General features: G+C 30.5%; 1 protein-coding gene and 1 long non-coding RNA gene across 3 annotated transcripts; both read right to left on the bottom strand.

Moving 5' to 3' along the window:
* Nucleotides 1-1,874: 1,874 nt before the first annotated feature.
* On the bottom strand, nt 1,875-10,066 carry LOC101216442 (translation initiation factor IF-2, chloroplastic). 2 transcript variants are annotated; one of them, XM_031883907.1, is made up of 13 exons: nt 9,776-10,066; nt 7,993-9,485; nt 7,543-7,575; nt 7,103-7,216; nt 6,735-6,884; nt 6,469-6,567; nt 6,319-6,381; nt 5,395-5,550; nt 5,156-5,221; nt 4,542-4,778; nt 3,591-3,866; nt 2,950-3,138; nt 1,875-2,385 (listed from the first exon to the last, which is right to left on the bottom strand). In XM_031883907.1, the coding sequence occupies exons 1-13, from the start codon at nt 10,053-10,055 to the stop codon at nt 2,224-2,226; spliced, it is 3,318 nt and encodes a 1,105-aa protein (XP_031739767.1). In that variant the 5' UTR covers nt 10,056-10,066; the 3' UTR covers nt 1,875-2,223. The 2 variants fall into 2 exon arrangements, with proteins under 2 accessions (XP_031739767.1, XP_011654307.1); XM_011656005.2 differs by having other exon boundaries at nt 7,993-9,639; nt 9,776-9,918.
* Nucleotides 10,067-15,086: 5,020 nt separating this feature from the next.
* On the bottom strand, nt 15,087-19,282 carry LOC116403306. Its single transcript, XR_004215992.1, has 2 exons — nt 18,993-19,282; nt 15,087-15,248 (listed from the first exon to the last, which is right to left on the bottom strand). It is a non-coding gene; the product is annotated as an uncharacterized LOC116403306 (long non-coding RNA).
* Nucleotides 19,283-21,743: the final 2,461 nt, after the last annotated feature.

The raw sequence follows: 21,743 nt of genomic DNA, 5'->3' as shown, positions 1-21,743 counted from the left end.
CACCAAATTGGGTCGCACAACCCAGTTCTTTGTCCAAGAGGATAGTAGTTGAGTACTAGTGGTGGTCTCGGTTTGAATTGACAAGAAGGTATCAAAGTTTTTTGAAAGCTTCAAAGGCAATATTTCCTAAAACCCTAACTTGATTAGTTTAGGGTTACATGTTAATTGTGGCAATTAGGGTAGAAATTCGATTCCTTTTTCCGTTGTGCATGTCTTAGTTCTATCAAGGACTATCTAAATCAAAGGGGTTTGAAGTCATCCTTGTGGTAGTAGACCGTTTGAGCAAATACGGACACTTTCTATCGATCAAACACCCATATACAGCCAGGACGATAGCAGAATTATTTGTGAAAGAGATAGTTCGACTACATGGATACCCCAGCTCTATATCCAATTGTGACAAAATTTTCCTAAGCAACTTTTGGAAAGAATTGTTCAAGATGGTAGAAACAAAGTTAAATCGAAGCACAGCATATCATCTTCAATCAAATGGTCAAACGAAAGTCGTTAATAGAGGAGTGGAGACCTTCTTACATTTCTTTTACGAGGAAAGATCAAAGGAGTGGGTTGAGTGGATACATTGGACAAAATACTGGTACAATACCACATACCAAAAATCTCTAAGGGCAACACTGTTTTAGGCAGTCTACGGGCGACTACCACCCCCCTTGATCTCTTATGGAGATCATGAGACCCCTAACTCGACCTTAGATGAGCAACTAAAGGAAAGAGGCACTGCCTTAGGTGCGATGAAAGAACACCTTAAGGTGGCATAAGAAAAGATGAAGAAAAATGTTGATTCTAAATGCAAAGAAGTGGAATACAAGGTGGGAGAAATGGTGTTTTTAAAGCTAAGACCATACAGACAAACATCACTATGGAAGAAGAGAAATGAGAAGTTGTCACCAAAGTTTTTCGGTCCATACGAGGTGCTAGAACAAATCGGACTTGTGGCATATAAACTAAGGCTCCCAGATACAACAACCATACATCTTGTCTTCCATGTCTCCCAACTAAAGACATCAAAAGGAGAATGCCAACAGATACAGACCGATATGATCTATCTGACGGACAATCACAAGTGGCAGGCAGAACCTAAAGAGTCATGTGGCTATCTTAAAAAGAAGGGCAACAGCTGGAAGGTATTAATTCAGTGGAAGGGACTACCTAAACACGAGGCCACATGGGAAGATTATGATGAAATACAGCAGCGTTATCCCCAGTTTCACCTTGAGGACAAGGTGAATATAGAGGAGTGTAATGATAGACCCTCTACCATACACCAATATAGTAGGAGAAAGAAAAAAAGTTAGTCTGTTAATCGGGCAATTAAAAGTCAGTTGTATCAAGTAGTTGAAAGTTAATATTGTTAGTATAAATAAACAATAAGAAAGAGGGATGGGAAGAGAGAAATCTAACCAGAAGGAGAGTAGGCTTATGTGCATATTTGTGAGACAAGATAACAAAGGAGCAAGGTACAAAGTGAGGTATTCTCAATTCTTTTGTCAATTCCATTAATTATAATACAGTTACTAAACATTATCAATAAAGTTTTACCTTAATATCAAATATGAGTTCTATCATAAAGTTCAATGCAAATATTTAGATTCTATCATAAAGTTCAATGCAAAATTTATAATCTAAATATTTTGATTCATGTTCGTATATTTGAAAACAACCACGTGTGTATAACACATACATATATATACATTATTTGCCTTTTCCACCTCTTTTATCTCATTTCCTATTTGTTCTATAAAATCAGAAGAAAGTTGATTCATATCTTGTAGACAGATTTTCTTAAAAGAGAATCAGTCTGCACCGTTGGAATGTGTTTGAGTGAATATGCCAATCATTCAAGGTTACAAATTCAATATGGAGTAAAATGATGCAAATTTAGAGCATCATTAAAATTTTGTTGAAATTCCTTCCATTATCATGCAGTGTTCCCTGTTCGAACACTCGAGCATTCAGAATCAAAAAACAGTTTTCCTCTTTACAATAAGAATTGGAGATCTAATACACGTATTGACTATTTACAGCCCAACCAGCAGGTGGTTAAAATTGCAGTTCCTCGGCGCTACCCTGCTCCTCAAGTGATTCACAAAACAATAACACGCCCTCAGAATCGTCAGAACATTGGCTGGACAAAAAAATGGCAGCCAAAGCATTGCAGAAGGCATTGTCATTTCATTATCAAAACAGGGATGGTCTAGGGGTTCTTTACAAGTCAATTCCAGCTTTCTCCAACGCAGTTGCCATTGAAGCCGAGGCCTCTTCTAGTGTCCGCTTCTTTTGAACTGTGTCAAATGCCTCTATTGCATCCCCCACCTCCCAATCATCGTAGTCCTCCATTCCAACTCCACACTCTAAGCCAGCATTTACCTATAGAAAAGTGCATTCTCTTTGTGAACAAGGGGAAAAACATAGTAAGGAATATCAGATGAACTTGCACTTAAACACCTAATATTAATCAATTTCATAACAAACATCTTTCTGAATGAGACCCAGCACGTCAAACGAGAAGTTGACATGAGGCGTTATGGTGATGACTTAGCAGCAATTGGTTGGTAGTTAGCTCAGAGGTCGATACCCGAGCCAAAAACAGAATGAGAAAAGGGAAAAGAAAACCATTCAACCTAACGACACTAGACTTTTAACCACCATTGGTGCTATAATCACATCATGTATGGGTAAACATAAAACATCAATGACTGTAGTAGAGCTTGGCCCAAGTGATGTAGGATTTTTGAAGAGTAAACTGGGTATTGTTGCTGAGATACAAAAAGAAGTTCTTATATGGTGCCTTTCATCTGAACATTTTTGCTGCACTTAATTTTTTTAGTCAGATAGATTGAAGAGAGTTCTTTATAACTGGATTGGGGATGGAATTCTTACAACCTTCCCTCCCTTAATTACACAAAAACTTGTGCACGGAGTATTACATACCTCTTTCACGATTTCTTTAACCCGACGTAGTGAATCAAGTTGGCCAGTATATGCAATTTTACCCTTTCGCAGAACCTGAATGCCACAGCCCTTTACCAATTTTCCTTCTACTACCATGCATCCAGCAACAAGACCACTGCCACTACTGAATACTGCACGGACTTCTGCTGACCCTATTGGTACTTTTTCCTATTAAAGACATGAAAATTTTCAGCTATACATCTTTAGCCATTGAAATTAGAAAGAAACTAAGACCAAAAAGCAAAATCAGAGAACATCATTTGTTACACAATGGACAGAGTGAGGCAATAAAATTTGAAACAGTATAAGCATACCATAATCACATAGATTGACAGGAAGAGTATAAAAGTTAAAAGAAAATTTCAGGAGCTTTCATGTATTTTTTTTAATGATAAATAAATACATTGTCAAATAATCACATTAAACATCGAATATGGAAAATGGCTTTGAAGTGAATGTGCAAGGCCTTAAAATGCAGCAAACCAAATCGCAGATCTTAAGGATTAAGGCATATCCGAGGATGAATATCTCTTGTAAATAACAATCAAAATGAAAATCGCTTCACAAACTAGGGTATTATGTCGATAAAGCTTGGAAATGCAAGACTTTTAAGTACTGACCTCTACAGGTTCTAGGAGTCCTTCCATTGCATTCCGAACATCATCAATAAGCTCGTAGATAACTCTATAGAGCCTGATCTCGACGCCTTTATTTTCTGCATAACTCTTGACAGAACCTGGTGCTTTAACATTAAACCCTAAAACTATGGCTTTGCTTGCAACTGCAAGATCAATATCACTGGAGCTCACATCGCCAGTTGCTTGTAAAAGAAACTTCAAAGAGACATTTTCTTGCGGGAGCACCTGAAGGGCTTGTCTAATAGCCTCAATTGATCCCTGGACATTATCAATAATACACGTATAAATAATAAAAATAAATAAATAAGCTTCAATGTGATTCATTAAACTTATGATATTGAATGCTTTCAAACTAACAGAATAAAATACCACAGGTGCAAGAAAACTAAAATTTTAGCATTATTCTAACGACAGTTTTAACGACTTTTGAATGAAACTCAAGGATCCTAAGATTAAAGACGTCATGAAGGGAAACAAACTGAAAGCACAAATCCTGTCATTGGACATATTTGTCTCTTTTCTTTTTACAACTTCATATTCTGATATTAATCTTTATGACACCTTCAAAGCATTCCCAGAAACCTTGATATGCATCACCGTAGTCTATAAATTGAACATTGTTTTAAACTTAATGTTGACAACTTTTGATCTCTGAATAATACAGAAACTATTGCTGTGAAAGCAATAATACAACAGTTTACACTAATACTAATCAAGTTCTTATAGACCAGAGTCATAATAGCTTTTCTAACAATGATAGTCTAGAGACCCAAATGGCTCATCCATCAAGATAGAACATTTAGTCTAGAAATCCAAAAGGCTCACTCCTCAAGATAGAGCTAATTTTAACCAACAAGAGAAAATGTTTAAACTAAATACAGATTAATCTAGAAACCAGAAAATAATTAGGAGTATCAAGAATCCTCAATGTACCTGAACATCGACCTTCATAATTATGTTCAGTTGGTGTAAGTCTAACCCAGACTGCTTTCCTGATGAAACTGCTGAAGCTAAAGAAGAAAGGGTAACCTTCCCATCTCCAGCCTTATCCGATATTCGCTGTGACCACAAGGCCTCAGCACGTAATTCTGCCTTTTCACGAGCAGTATCAAGGGAATCAACAACCTCAAATACATCACCGGCAATTGGCACAATATTTAACCCAATGACCTGCAGACAGATTGAATACCAGGAACCCACTGAATTAGATTATTAGCACAACAGGAAGTTCTTATAAAGGAATATATATAGATTAATACTATTTATGGCGGCTTAAAAATGCTTTAACATAAACAAAAACCACAATTAAATTCCCACCCATTATTCTTGCGGATTTAAATAAAATCAAAATATATGCAAACACAATGTTTTATGTACATGTAAACGTGGGAAAGATCAGCTTGTTATTTCCAGGAAAAGGAGAAAAATTAATGGTACTTCCCTGAGAGATGGAGGTGAGTAAGCTTCTTTTATTTATTTCCATAAAGTCAGTAAATTGGAAAAAAAAAATGAAATTATAGAAAAGCAAGAAGTAACAATCCACAAACCTGTACTGGTAAAGAAGGTCCAGCTTCATCAACTCGTTTCCCGCTGTCATCAAATAAAGCTCTAACCTACATAGGTACACAGGCATACTAACTCCTTAGAAATGGTTGACATCGCCAATCACAACAAAAAAAACATAATTAAATGAATGCAGATTAGCTTTAAAAAAATTTGTGCCACATAATAAAAAAAATGTATAAGCAAAAAGCAGTTTTGAATATTAAAATTCAAAAGCACCTACCTTCCCAAAGGCCTCTCCACATACTACAACGTCTCCCCTTTTAAGGGTTCCATTCTGTACAATAAATGTAGCAAATGGTCCTTTTGATTTGTCAAGACCTGCCTCAATGACAGTCCCTTTCGCACTTCTATCGGGATTAGCCTTCAATTCTTGCAACTAAAATTGACCAAATTAGACAACATACGGGAAAAGTTTATGAGAGCAGGGAATAAACAGCAGGAGATTAATCTAAACATATGCTTTCCAAATGCTGCAAGAGAATTCATCAAACGATAAGGTGAGGTGAATTGAAGCTGTAAGCTACCAAAGGCAGGGCAATAAATATAGCACTTCAACTAGAAAAAGTGCACCTGGCCATGGTGATAATGGAATTAGATTTATGATCAGCTTGTTAAATTATTATTAGGCTCCATAAAATCAGCAAGGCACAATATGATATCAAGTTCACATCTTATGTTGCGAACACAAATATATAGATAATTTTCGATTCGAAGCACTCATTGATACAACATTGCATGAAAAATGAAAATCTAAAATTACATAAAATTGAGTTCTTAGCTGTGAACTCAGTAATTACGAAAACTGACAGTCAAGCAACGCATGACAAACTCTTGTCTGAAAGAAAAACGCATGACAAATGTTCCCACATGAAGCAAAAAATTAACATCATTCCCATAGTTTAAGTTAAAAAAAACAAATGCAAGCATATTTTTGTACCCTGTATCTATACTAATCACACATGCATGATACTACAAAGATGACCACAGAAAAGCATGTATATGAGATATTGGGAAGGAATTGAAGTTTCCCATAAATATCATGATATCAGTCATGATGAGAACAGCCAGAGAAATCACAATTGGATTATTTTAAGATGTTAAAATACTAAAACCAAAATCATATAAATAATAACATTTCACTTACCTCAGCAAGAAGCATCACTGTTTCCAACAGATCATCCACATTCAGCCCTTTAAGAGCACTAATCTGTTGGAAAATGTTAAGGGTAAGTTTGCAAATAGATAAAATCATTGAGATATGCAAGGAAAATTTCTTCGTTTGAGAGATATTTACCTGCACCATAGGGATGTCACCGCCCCAGTCTTCTGGCATTAAACCAATAGAGGAAAGCTCTTGCATCACTCTATCTGCATTAGCACCATCTTTGTCAATCTGAAAAAATATGGAGGAAATGAGAAATCAGTCAATAATTTCACTTATATGCTTTTACTAGGGCATACAACATGCTTATACCATGACCCTTTTTCTCTTGGCTATAAACATTTCTACACAATTGTAGAGTGGAGATATTAGAAGAGATGTTTTTACTGCTGACATGCCTTATTTATCGCAATCACTATCGGTACTCCAGCCGCTCTGGCATGAGCTATAGCCTCGTTTGTCTGTGGCCGGATTCCATCATCAGCAGCCACCACAATGATGGCAATGTCTGTTACCCGAGCACCACGAGCTCTCATGGCTCCAAACGCCTACAGGTATGGACATTATACATCATCTAACACGTAATCACAGTTCCTGTCCGAGAAAATTACGCCACAAAAAAAAATGCAACGGATAACAAGTTGCCTAAAATTTCATCTAATGACAGTGAATACATAAAAAAAGGCAGAAAATACAAAATAGCGTAGAAATGCCACACTTTAGAAAGACAAGACACGGGTAACGTATGGATTGTGCAAGTACATACTTCATGCCCTGGAGTATCAAGGAACACACACGGCTGCAACTTGCCATCAAGTGGTACCAACACCCTATAAGCACCAATTCCTTGAGTAATCCCACCAGCTTCTGATGCAGCTACCTATGGATGAGTAGCACTTGAATTTTAGAGATGACATAACTAAAATACCAAAATCATTAGCAAAAGATTGAAAAAGTCACGAATTTAGCTAATATATTCTTTATATTGATAATTTTCTTAGTGCAGTCATCCTCGTTCCCTACCCCCAAAACCTCCCAACAAGTAATCCACGAAAAATAAGAAAGAAGACGGCTGATCACTTGACAACAAGAGAAAAATAAGAAAAATAGGGACCAACTCTACTCAATAACTAATTCTTTAGGACTTCATAAGTCTATTCCAGAATGGGAAAGCATCAAGAAAGAATATTACGCTAGGACAATTACCTTGCTCCTGCGGATGTAGTCCAAAAGTGTAGTCTGTCAAGAGAAGAGAAAAATAATATTCATTAGATTTCAAATTTAAAAATAAATAAATAAAAGTGGGAAAAATGTCAAAGCTTAGACCTCGTTTGGTAGTTTCTGTTTTTGAAAATTAAGCTTGTAGACACTACTTACACTTCCAAATTTCTTCATTTGTTATCTATTTTTTACAAATGGTTTAAAACTTACAAGAGTAGCTTTTAGAAAACTTGTTTTTGTTTTTTAAATTTGGCTAATAATTCAACCAGATGCAAGTCATAGTAAGAACTAAGAACTGAGGAGAAAATAGACTTAATTTTTAAAAACCAAAAGCCAAAAACAAAATAGTTACCAAACAGAAGCCTTAGTTTTTAAATTTTAGAATGGAAAGTTAAAACCACCAAGACTAAAGAGAGAATGAAACCATCATGATACCTTGCCATGATCAACATGTCCCATAATGGTGATGACTGGAGGCCTGCTTTGAAGTTTATCCAGATCTTCTTCATCAAAAATATCCCTCTTTTTAGCCAACTCTTCAACTTTAACCGGATCAATGTCTATGGTCTCCACATCATACTCTTTGCATATCATCTTCACAATATCTTTATCTAAAGTTTGCACACCATCAGGCTTAATCCCCTTTGAATATAAATACCCAAGGATTTCACCTTCACTGATGGCCAAATTGTATGCCAATTCCTCAAGTAACATACCACTTTCTTCAACTTCTAGAATTTCAACTTTCACAGGGGCAGCATCTTTGGAAGCCTGGATTCTTGCTGCCTTCCGACTTGCCTTGCTCCATTTCCTTCCTTTTCGTGCTGTACTCACACTAGGAATGGAAACATCATCTGGGATTTCAACATCATCTTTACCATCACCAACCATTTTCCTTCGTGGACCTCCTGACGCAACACTCCTCTTGCGGTAATCGTCCTTGAACTTTCCAGGAGGAGGGGCTTTTACAGGTTTTGTTGGTGCCAATATGGCATCAGAAATAAAAGGATCAACTACAGGTTTCTTTGAAGCATATTTGTCAATCAGAATTGGCTTTCTCTCTTTTGTCTTTGCTGCTGTATTAGTTTCATCATCTGCTGTCATTGTTGCTGCCCCTACATCCTTCAAAACAACTGGTTTCTTTAATATAGGTGGGGTTGCAGCCAAAGGCTTTTCTTGTAATTTTGGTTGTGGTTTAACGGGTGGTTGAGGGGGTTGAAAAGCAGCCCGTGATTGAGGCTCTACCTTGCTAGTTCCCCTTGGTTTAGCTTCAACTTCGTCTTTAGGCTTGGATGGCTCTGCTACAATCTTCTGCACCGATGCAACCGTGTCTCCCTTTCGCCAAACACTTTTTAAAGTTTTATATTTTCGATTCGCCATTGAGTTTACTGGCTTCGAATTAGAGCCTAAGCTTGATGTTGTTGGCGTATCTACACCTCTTCCTGGTTTCCTATTACCCAACTTCGGAGTCTCTAGCTTTTCAGCCTTTTCCAGTACCTCTCCAAGAGACTCAATCATCTTGCTTCTTTCTTCTTCATCATCTAACAATTTTCTGTTACTGTTGGAATCCCCATTAGTCTTCGGAGATTCCCATGTCACTTTATTCAAACCTACAAGGGGCTTAGACTCTGCAGCTTTCAATACTGGCTTTGGGGCTGGCTTGAGAAGAAAATCTGTGTTATCATCTTCTTTACTTCTTCTGTAAGAATTAGAATCAACAGAGATGGCATTGCCTTGGTCGGCAACAAAATCAGTTGTTGTTGCTGAATATTTACAAAGAGGAAATGATACATAATACCATCTATTACTTCCTTTAAAACCTCTTCTCGATAAACAAACTCCACGAAATTGTGAACGAGGCTTCTCTGATGATCCTACCACTCCAACACCTGACAAATTGAACAGGGAAGCCACAGACGCCATTGTTCCTGTTCCTTGCATATTCCCAACTAAAATTAGCATGAGGGACTTGCCTCACCTAATCAATCAATAACTCCAACCAAACCCATCAAACAAAAATTGCCACAAATGGGTTCAGCAGAATTGCAAGTATCTTGATTGTTCTCAAACCCAGAACTCAATCTGACCCAACAAAACGGAATTCCCACAAGTGATTACAGAAGTATATAATAAAACAATCAAAAAGCTGATGGAAGCAAATGAAAAGGGTAAAACCTAACAACAAGAAAATGGGTAATCAGCAGTGGGAATGAGCTACCTGTTGGAGCATGCCACATGACATTGAAGAGCGTCTTTGAGTTGGAATTAGAAGAGTTGTAGATACCAGAAGAAGAGAGTGGTGAGTGAAAGAGAGTTGAAGAGGTTGGAGTGGATGAGGAATGTTTTGAAAAACATATGGTGGTGAAGGCAAAGAAGGTAGAAATTTGGTGGTGGGCTTTAGCGAGATAGTGCTTTGAGTGTGTGTGGCTTTTTCCCAGCCTATCGATTAACGTTTGAGATAAGGTTCTCGTATTTTTCGATTTCCCATCGTCACACATGGTAAATGTCTTGATCTAACACCTTTTTTTTTACCATATTGTTCATATCACTCCATTATTCAATCCTAAAATATTCCAAGCTAACATTTTGTTTACGTCAAACTAAAAACGTTTCATCCATCACAAAATAGTTGAGAAGCCCTAACACGGTTTTCATTTTAATCACTAGTTCAATTGAAACGAATATTGCCATTAAAGCTTCCATTATTCTACGACTACTCTAGTGATGTGTTGTGACATTAGCTTAAGCTTACTTTTCACTATACTGAATTGTTTTGCATGAACAACTCTGTGATTTAGTCATCCACTCAAAAAACTCGAAATCTAACTTTTTATTTCGACGTTGATAGTACAAAATCTAATTTACACTCATGTTGATAACATCATTGAAATAAATCATAAATACAATCTAAGTATAAAATATTAACCACTTTGTCTTGAGAGAGTGTCGATGTATTTGTATATCTTATAGATATTTTAAACAAATCATGAAAACAAAATAATTTTTTAAAAAAATACATATTTAATGATTAAAAAAATTACCACGGTTATTGATAATATTATATTTCTTCACATTTAGTGACCTTTTGGTACTAACTATTTTAATGTTTGTTGATTTATTTTTAATATAGTTAAAATGTCAATTCACCTTTAGTTTCAACGTTGAACCTACAAACATAATTTGTCACATTTTGTTCTTAGTATGTTTTCACAATAATAGATCATTTTGAAAAGTTCCCAATGAGTGTGTATTTCCACTTTTGATGAAAATGAAAATAAAATATATTTTGTTTCAAAATCTTTGATGTTTTAAATGAAATTTACAAGCATCACGTTTACTTATTGTGTTATTAGTTTTGTATATACATAATCCAAATCAAGGTTTGATGGTGATAGAAATGGGTTCACTAATTAACACGTTCAAGTTGAATATTTAAACTTCGTTGTTCAACAAGATTGAAAATAAATTGATTATCATATTGTTTATACTTTCGGTTTTATAACATTCTTAAATGCAACAAAACATCAAAATATTTACCACCCGTGTAATAAAAATGAAAAGCATATGAAGTCAGCAAAATATTTTTCATAAATTCATGATTTGCCTTTAATATTTCAAACGATTTGTTGTTTTTCTTTTTCCTTGTTCTTTGTCATTTATTCATCATCTCTTACAGATTTATTTAGCTCCTCTTTCAAATTTACTTTTTTCTATTTTTCTTTCTTTCTCCGAGCTCTTATTCAGAATATCAATATTGTTTAAATATTATTTTGATATGATGTAAACGTTCGTTTACCTAGTCAACATGGTCAACACAATTGTTTAGCATTGTCAACACGATTGTTTAGATATGAAGTCATTTTTGCATCCTTAAAAGAAAACTACACGATCGTGTGGATATGATTTAAATAATCATTACCATAGTCAACACGATCATTTAGCATGGTCAACACGATCGTTTAGATGTTAAGCATTTTTCTTATGGTTTAAAAAGAACTACACGATCGTGTGAATACAATCTAAACTATCATCTATCATAGTCAGCATGGTCAACACAATCGTTTAGATTCGAAACATTTTTTTTTTCATCGTTAGAAAGAACTACATTGTGTTGATACTACTTACATGATCACGTATTATAATCATTTAGAAGAATAATTACACGTGCAAATGTGATCAATTATGTAATATAGTAAGGATAATGATATATTTTTTTCCTTTAGTAAAACATAATATATCTATAAAATAAAGTTGGTCAATCTGAATGATAGAATATCATTTATTTCAAATAGTTGAGGTAAAATAATCATATTTTGAATATGTTAATAGATGCTATGAGTTTGAAAATTACATATACTACTTCTACAAAGTAACATATAATTAAATTGTGACAATGTATTACATATCATTTATTTTAATAGCTGACATGTGAGATTTTAATGTATTGTTTTTATACCATTTATTTCAAACGTGGAATTGGATAATATGTGTATGCGAATATGGAGAAGGGATCAAATATCTAACTAATAATACAACACTATGCTAAGTTGAGTTATACTCGTTTTAGCATAAAAATACATGTATAATTAAATACTGACAATAAAAAAATTATAATAATTTTTTTAGTTCAACTCCTATTTTTTTTATCGAAGATATATATTTTAACAAATTGAGTTATCTTGATTACTACATTTCTAGAGTAAGATTTTTTTCTTCCATAACATGTTTTTAGTTTCGCTTCGTTTAATTATATTGTAGGGTTCACTACAACTATTGAACAAGAAGTAAAAATTTTGAAACTATGATAACAAATGTAAGACGAAAAAATTAAATTTTTTTGGTATACATAACCATACTAAGGTGCAATTAATATAAAGCTATAGGATATGTAACCTCATGAATTCATACAGTGGATGAACTTTTAAACAAACTGAGAATCTAATTGACATGTTTAAATAGCATAAGTGATAATAATTAAGGGGGCGTTTGAGGAAAGGGTTAGGTTATAGAAGGTTGGTGTTATGATAAACCTAAGAGGACGTTTGGGGGAAGAGTTATCACTATGGGGTTAAAGTTATGGTAACCCAACCCTTGTTTATGGGAAAGATTATTATAGTTATTGTTATGTTTATCGTAACCTCTCTTCCCTCTTTCTCTTCTTTCTTAATCTCTCCTCAACTCTCCCTAATCCTACCTTCTCAACTCTTCCATGGTTTTATTATTTCATTTTTTAAAATTTTACTCTTTTATTTATCAAATCATTTATTTTTAATTAATTTAATAATCTTAAAAGAGTATTATTTTTAATTTATTTTATTTACGAAATTAATTTTAATTAAAGATTAATTGTGATTAGTTTACGCATTTTGTCCTTGTATTTAACTTTTTTTTTTTAATTTTATTATTTCATGTCTTTTATTTGTTTTTCTTATTTTATTGGTTTTTCACCTTTTCAAATATTTTATTTTAAAACTAATATATATTTCTGATAAATTTAAGTTAAATAAATTTATAAAATAACAAATTCTATTAAATTTATAAAAAAATAAAAACAAAATCAAATGAGACGATTTAATATTAAATTAAATAACCTCTTGAATCCTTGAATAACCTACCAAAATTTATAACAAATATTCTTTTTTGAAAGTATTTAAACTTTAAATGTATAATTTTTTTAAAAAAAATCAATTTAATTTTAAGATTTGATTTAAGATTTACCATAGTATGCTCGTAATTTTACAAAATGTATTTTTTTTCTTCTTTCCTCTTTCTTATTTTTATATCTTTCATTGATTCATTATAATTTTCATCATTAACAACAATCTTCTAATTTAGAAAGAGGAAAAAAAAACATGATGTTTAGGTAAGAAAAATGTTTTATCTTTCAAAGGAAAAGCAATAATTTATTCAACCGTAATAATTACTTTTAAAAAAAAGTTGAAAATTTTATGTTATATTTAAAGAAATTAAGGCAATTTGTTTTACGAGAACTAGGATGATTTGGTAAATTAAATATATAAAATTTTTGTATTGGAGTTAGAATATGATTTTTTTTAAAAAAAATAATAATTTATTTGCACGTAACAATTACGTCAAAAAGTTAAAAATTGATGTTGTATTTTAAAAAATGATTGAAAATTGTTTTACCCTATTCTTAACATCGTGTGCTACAATATGCAAGAAAATCGCAACGATCTCTTCAACGTCCACACATTGAGTGGCTTCCAATCCCCCCTTGTTCTTAACATAGTACACAAGATAGTAAAACATCTTCGATCCTTCCATGTACTCTCTCGACAAACTGGATTGCTTTCATGAATTAGACGAAAAAAGTAAAGTTGCCTAATTTGGTGTCTTAGGTGTGGTGATTGGTTTTCTATTCTTCTATCTCCAAGTCTCATTATCATATTGAACATTAGTATCCATTGTTGTTGTGTTGTGTAAATGACAGTAAGTATTGCAATCAATTCCTTTGGTTCTATGTCCATGCTATCTTAGTACTTTAATCAACGATAGGTTCCTGACAAAACAAAAACAATTGAGTTCCTAGTACACGAGGCTCCTAAAGCCCTAATATTGTTTGTTTACTAACGTTGAGTTTCCTAACACAACAATCATCTGCTTTGATTGTTCAAATTCTTTTACCAGTGTGACCATAACTAAGATTGGTGTAAAATCCCCTGAATGAACAACAAAAAACTAAATCAATCTTGATAATACTAGTATGAACCTAATTACTATTTTTTAAGTTTTAGTAAAATATTTTTTTTTTTTTTGTTTTTTTAATTACTTAACTCTTTCTCAATATAATTGAGTTATGAAATTTAAAAAATTTCTTCATTTAGTTTTGATTTTATAAAAGACAATGGTGTCTTAGAACAAAAACTTGTTGAGACTTTATTTTAATTTAGCGTTGCTTTTAAAAAAAAACCTATATTTCTTTTACAAGTTTTTTTCTTGAAAACAAAAGTTTAAAGTTATTGTTTTGTAACAAACTTACCAATGTTTGAAAAAGTCAGTAATAAGTTAAGTTACCTTTCGTTTTAAAAACCAAACTAACAAAAATTCTTGTAAAAAATTTGTTGTTAATTTATCTTTCGTTTTAAAAATAAATTTCTTAAAAATTGCTTTTATTCTTTAATCTTTTTTTATTGCTTTTGTTCTTTAATCTTTTTTTTTTTTTTGTTACTTTTATATTCGTTTTATGATTTTGAAAATTTTGTTTTATATAAAATTTAAATTTCGCTCTTTAAAAATAAGTTAAAGATCACAGTTGTTTTTTAAATTCAATGTACTTAGTGAACATTATTACTCTTTGTATAACAAACCCTTATCACATCAACTATAACTATTTTTAGGCAAATTTCTTTAAGAAAAAATTTTCAAACACACTCTTCTCATTTGTTTGTATAAAAAGTCATGATCATTTTTATTCTTAAATAGATGAGGGTTTTTTGTTTATAAAAAACATGTGTGTAGCTCTTTTACTTTTACGACCACAAGTTAACAATATAAATTAACTTAAAAAGAAAAAATAATAAAATAAAATTACATTTCAAACAAAGTATTCCCAAAAGTTAAAATAAATTTTGACAAATAAATCCACTTACAAATGTGAAAAATAAAAGAAAAGAACACATTAAATAATGGTAAGTGTCTAAATGTGCAAGCTAAGGCAAGACAAGATAGACCTACAAAAAAACAAAATAAAACAGTTAGATGAGATAAGTGGAACTAATTAATGTATAAAATATTGTGGTTGAAAGTCACATTTTCTTGTAATACAATAGAGCTTATTTCGTGATGGTTGCAAAACACAAAAAGGTCCACATTAACGAACCAAAATGCACATACTCCAAACAAAATGTGAAAGAACATGGAAAAACAAATTTCATTAGTTGATGAGGATAATAATAATCTGTTGTATATATAAAAGCTTAATTTTGTGTGGTAAATTCATTTTATTTTATTTGTTTGTAATATAATTAATTAAGGAAGATTATTGGTTTTTCATTTACATTTTATAAATTAATTAAAAATTAAATATTTTTTCATTTTTAATTTTGTTTTTTAATAATATAACTAGTCATGGAAGACACTAATGGTTTTTCATTTCCATTCTAGAAATTAAATATCTTTTTATTTTTAATTTTATAAGCTATGGAAGACTAATGGTTTTTCATTTAAATTTCTTTAACTTTCATTACTATATAAAGGGCTTTCTTGATTTCTTCTACCAACATTATTTAGTATTTTATTCTTTTCCCCTCAATTTTTTCTCCAAAAGTTCAATATTTAGCATGTGAAGATGGAAATTCATTTAAAGAAGATCGGATGCATACAAAAGGATGATAAAGAGACAAAGATGCAGTTAATTTCTTGACATCCCTAGGTCCTAACTCACCTTGTTAGCTATGCATACTCAACAAGAAGACAACATTATTTATTACTTGGTTTTTTTCTTATTTCTTTAAGTAACATAGGAAATAGAAGATGATAGAGTGTGTTATTCACGTGAAGCTAACCTCTTTAATTTCTATGAATATATATTTCTTTTTTTATAGTATATATAAAAACATGGATGAAGAGACATTTTTTGTTTCAACTTTGTCATTTCATTATAAGACAATTTTGTCATTTAAATAAAAAAATTAATGTAGTTAATTGATAAATTAAATTAATTTTTAAAGTTATTTTATTAATATGATTGTTGAATCTTATGATCATCTATATTTTATTTTTATGTTACTTAATTAATTAATTTAGGGTTCTCTCATTCCAATGTTTCTTCCTAACTGTACGAAAATAACTCTCCTCACATCTAAAAAGTACCACTTTTCTCTCTAATTAATTAATTTTCTTACTTTAAACTTCTCTTTTCCACATCCATTGTTTTCATCTTTCTCTTAACCTTTTATCTTCCAACTATTCACATTTTCTTCTCTCTTACTAACTTTTTTATATGATCTCTCAACCTTTCAATTTTCTCCTCTTTGAATTTTTTATGTATAAATATTTTATTCTTTTCTTCCATTCAAATTGATCATAAGTCACAACAAAAAAAACTAAGGGTGTGTTTGGTTTAGATTACAAAGTGTTTAATTTTGCCAAAAAAAACTATTTTGAAAAAAATGGTAGTGTTTGGCAAATTAAAATAATATATTTTTAAAAAATTCATTTATAAAATAATATATTTTAGAGAAATCTTTAAAAACCAAATTCACATACAAACACTTATAAAAAAAGTGTAACGAAGCATTAAATGTTTAAATTTTAAATTCATTTCCAAAAAAGTGTAACGAAGCATGTTTTCTTTTATTTTTTCATTTTGCTGTATTTATTTACTTCTATATATAAATATGTTTTTTTGTATTTCTTCGTTGATGTTTAAATCACGTAATCTTAGATTTTTTTTTTGTTGGAATGCAAACATGTTATCTAAATATATGTTTGTATGCATTTTTTCATGAAATATGTTTGAACCATGTAACCATGAAGATTTTTTTTTAGAATGTAACAATAGGGAATCTTGAACCTTGTAAAAGAATACATTATGCCAACATGAGCTTAGTTCAACTGGCATCTGTATGTTCATGTGTTAAAGGTAATACGATGTATAAAGGTAGAAATATGAAAATAGCATTTTCGTTTTTGCCCTAAAAAATTCATTAAAAATAATAAAAACTTTAAATTCAATTTATTTTAGAGTTTAAAGTTTTAGAAGTTGAATAGTTTTATCAAGTATTTAATAAAATGATAACAAATTTATGATTTTACAACAAATTATAATAAATTTTAGAATTTGAAAAGTTTGAAAATTTCAATAATTTAACAACACTATTCAACTCTTAAAATTAAATAAACATAACTTTTTGTCCTTCCAATAAATGTTTTCATGTTTTCTTTAATGATACAAATTCTTCCAGATAAAAAATGATATAAACTTTGGAAAAAAAAATATTTTTAAAATCATGTTTTGCGAAAGAAAAAAAAAACAAAGTTTTATTATAATTCAAGAAATTAATATTGATTGCAAGATTATTTTTTAATGTATTATATCTTATAGAATACATTAAACATTAAAACATAATTAACATAAAATCACTTTTAATCTTCTCCATTTTTCACTTACATTTTGGATGACATTTTTATCCAACATTCTTTTCAATAAACTCGTTATAATGATAACAATAGTAATGCGTATCTTTTATGCTTCTTTTTTCAAAAAAATGATGTATCTTTTGCATTTTTTAAAATTAAATTTATTGAATTTTTTTATATGTGTTTTTTTTATTGACTTTTATATTTTTATATTAATTTAATAAGTTAAAAAAGTCACGTAGAATGCACGTGTTCAAAGACTAGTATATAAAAAAAGGTAGTATTATATATGGAACAAAGTATATAAAAAAAATGGATGAAAAATAATTTACCACTCAAATATAAGTGGAAAATGTTATAACTTCAACCTAGATATACTAAATTTTAGATATAGAGAGGTGGTGTGGTGTGTTTAGGGAAAATGCTTTATTTATATTAAAAGAAGGAGAAGTATTAACAACAATAAATTTTAGTTTCAAATCACACAACCACCCTTAATAAATTAAGAGATAATGATCACTATGCATTGGATACAAATAAAATAAAAATAAAATTTTAAATGTTTCAACTACCAAAGAGTAAATATTAAAATTATTTAATACAAATAAAAAAACACTATCTTTGCAAATAAAAGAAATCAAAAGAAAGAGACCAATACTATAGGAAGCAAAGAAAAAAACACTATCTTTGCAAATAAAGGGAAGAAAAAAATCTTGCAACTAATCTGAAAGAAAAAAATATTCCAACCAAAAGAAAGAAACCAATCTTGCAACCAAAACAAAGAAACCAATCTTGAAACTAAAACAAAGAAAAAAAATCTTGAAAATGTATCTTGAAACAAAAAACAAAGAAAACAAGATGTATCTTGAAACAAAAAACAAAAGAAAAAAATGTATCTTGAAACCAAACCAAAAATAAAATTATATCTTGAAATCAAACCAAAAATAAAATTGTATCTTGAAACCCAAAATAAAGAAGAAAAAAATTGTATCTTACAAACTAAAACAAAAAAAAAAAAAAATTGTGTATGTATCTTGCAATCAACATTAGAGACAAAAAAAAAATATTACACCATAAAATACAAAAAAAAAAAGTAAAAGAAAAAATTGAACAAAAAAATCATTAGAACAAAACAAATAAATTACCAAAAAATGGAACAAAAAAATCCCTAGAACATAAAAAATAAGTTATAGAAAATAGAAAAAAAAATCATTAGAACAGATCAAATAAATTACCAAAAAAATAGAAAAAGATCATTAGAACAAATCAAATAAATTACCAAAAGAAACAGGAAAAAAAATCACTAAAACAAAAAAAACATGGAAGATACAAACCCGCAGTGTTCTGATTTTCTCTACAAAAAAAAAAGACATCGTTTTGTTGTTGGCTATATCGTTTGGCTCGACAAAGGACCACCTGCAAGGGAAGCATGAAGACAAACAGATTTTTCCTTAAGGTTAGAATCATATGGTGAGAAAGAGAGAAAGAGATGAGATCTAAAAAGAAATGGGACTTTTTTTTAGGTTAAAAAAATAAAGTGAGGAAGAGATGAAACATATTGAAAAATTGATGAAAGAAAGAGAGAGAGTTTTTTTATTATTATTTCGTAAATAATAACCGACCTAAACCCTCCCGTTTACCCCTTGTCCTAAGCCCTTCCGTTTAAACCATGGGGTTCATGAGCTTGGCATTAAATGTCAAACTCATCTAACTCCAAGCCGAGGGGCCAAATGACCCCTTAATGGCTAAAGGCACATGCGCAATGGTCCTTTTGAGCCTACGTACAAGGTAACTTTTTGTGCGCGGACTATATATATTATATGTATGTATATGTACGTACGTATGTGTACATAAATATACACTTGTACATATCCATACATGTATAACTTTTTTTTAAAATAGAAGATATATTAAACAAAGAAAAAAAAATCTCATTGGTGACAAGTAATAACATACATACTTTGTCGAAATTGTAATAATAAAAATAAGAGATTATTTATGATAAGTTATTTTTAAATAAGTTGTGCCACTTTATAAAGAGTCCACGTCCATTTTAAAAATAAGGAAGATTATATAAATGAGTAGAATATAACGAACTGTATAGACACATACAAGGTAATATTTTACTATATTTATAAATATTTTTAAACAATTTTATTATTTAAAATATATCATCATTTATCCGTAATAAATATACATAAAATGTAAAAACAGTCTAAACCATAAATAGACACTAATATTTTGTAAATGTTATAGTTGGTTTTACAAAGTATAAACATAATGACATAATCTTAGTATCTTATTACCTTACTACGCCTTAAAAATTCTAAAAAAAAAATCATTATGAGACTTTTTTACCTCCCAACAAATTCTAAATTTACAAAATTATTACATATTATCTTTATCTTTCTTACTACACTTTAGAAAGATTTTTTTTTTACTTTTTGGAATTCTTTACCCTCGACAAATAGACAGTAATTTTTTGTTTTTTGTTTTTCTTTTAATTTTCAACATTTAAATTTAATAAAAGTTTTATTGTCTTTATTGAGATCGTATAAGGTGCAAACTGCAACCTATAATTATTGTGTATTATTATTGTGTATTGTTTGTGTTTGAACCTTTGTTATTTGTTAATGACTATCTTAAAAATTAATGGCACTAAAACCCACAAAAATCATTAAAATTAAATCAATAAATCGCACTAACTCAAATTTATGTCTAACTTACAATGTCGTGAAATAAATAATGAGTGTCAAAACTCAAACACTCACTAATATAATTAATAATAATAATAATGAGTGTCAAGATGGATAAAAACTGTATAAAATTTTTAAACTAAAGTTTGTATTTTGTATACATGTATTGATGATTAATAGAGCTGTGAGGAAAAAATATTGTATTGTGATAATATTTTAAGTACCTTAATTTATTAAATTATAAATAATAAATAAATATGAAATGTATGAGCATTTTAATTACAATCACTTTTAACATCACTAAAACTTATTCATTTTTTATTTTTTATTTTTCAACTTATTTGAAATTTCAAGTATTTTGAAAAGGTTCTAAATCTTCTGTTAGAGCGTTAATCATCAAACTTGCAAATTTATCACAATGTATTAGTAACCATATACATTACAACAAAACCTATCTACTATGACAGTTACATATATCTCAAATTGGAAAGAGACAAGAAAAAACTATCACAAAATGTCAAAATTCTTGTTTTTGGCGAAAAAGATTGAATTTTTCGAATTCGAATAATTTATGACAGTTTTTAACTATCATAAATCTATGACAGTTTTTAAATATCATTAAATATAAATAATAAAATATAATTTTCATTAAAAATTATTAAAATATATTTCCCTCCAACTTTTCATTAAAAATTATTAAAATATAAACTTACTTTTATTTTCCCTTTCTTCCTTGTCATCTTCAGGATAGAACCCAAAAAATTCAACCTCAACCCCATTCTTCTCCATCTCCATGAACTTTCTTCTCAACGACGATGACCCACTGCGACGGAGACCCACTGCGATGGGAGACCCACTGCGACGTTGAATCTAAACGTTTCGAAGACAACAATCCACACTTGTTTTCTCATCGACGACGACCCACACTCGGGACCCATACTCTTTAGTGTTTAATACGTTTCACTTTTGTGTCTTTCCCTTTTCTGATTTTAATTAGTAGGGTGTAAGAAATTTTTACGTTTATGAATAGTTTCTCACCTTTTCATTCACCCCCTCCCCATATATATGTGATCTATGTATGTGATTGTTTCATCGTAAAATCTTAATAATCGTATTGTTTATGGTAGATCAAGGAATCTTTGAAAGTTAGAGAGTGAGTGGTTAGTGGGAAAATTTTTTTAGTTTGGAAGCTGTTTGTGAAAATGATTGAAATAGAAAAATAGTGTTTTTAAACTTGCGCCTAGCAATTCGTGACTTATACTTGTACTCTTTTGAAATATCTCAGTTCATGACTAGTACGAACTCCTTGTAACAAAGGTCAACTTCCTTTCCTCATCATCCTAAAATACAAGAATAAATTGTGTAACAAAAAATTTCATCAATATAATT

This window comes from Cucumis sativus, chromosome 4 (genome assembly GCF_000004075.3).
Source record: "Cucumis sativus cultivar 9930 chromosome 4, Cucumber_9930_V3, whole genome shotgun sequence".
Lineage (NCBI taxonomy): Eukaryota > Viridiplantae > Streptophyta > Magnoliopsida > Cucurbitales > Cucurbitaceae > Cucumis > Cucumis sativus.
This window is presented reverse-complemented; position numbering and strand designations above follow the sequence as displayed.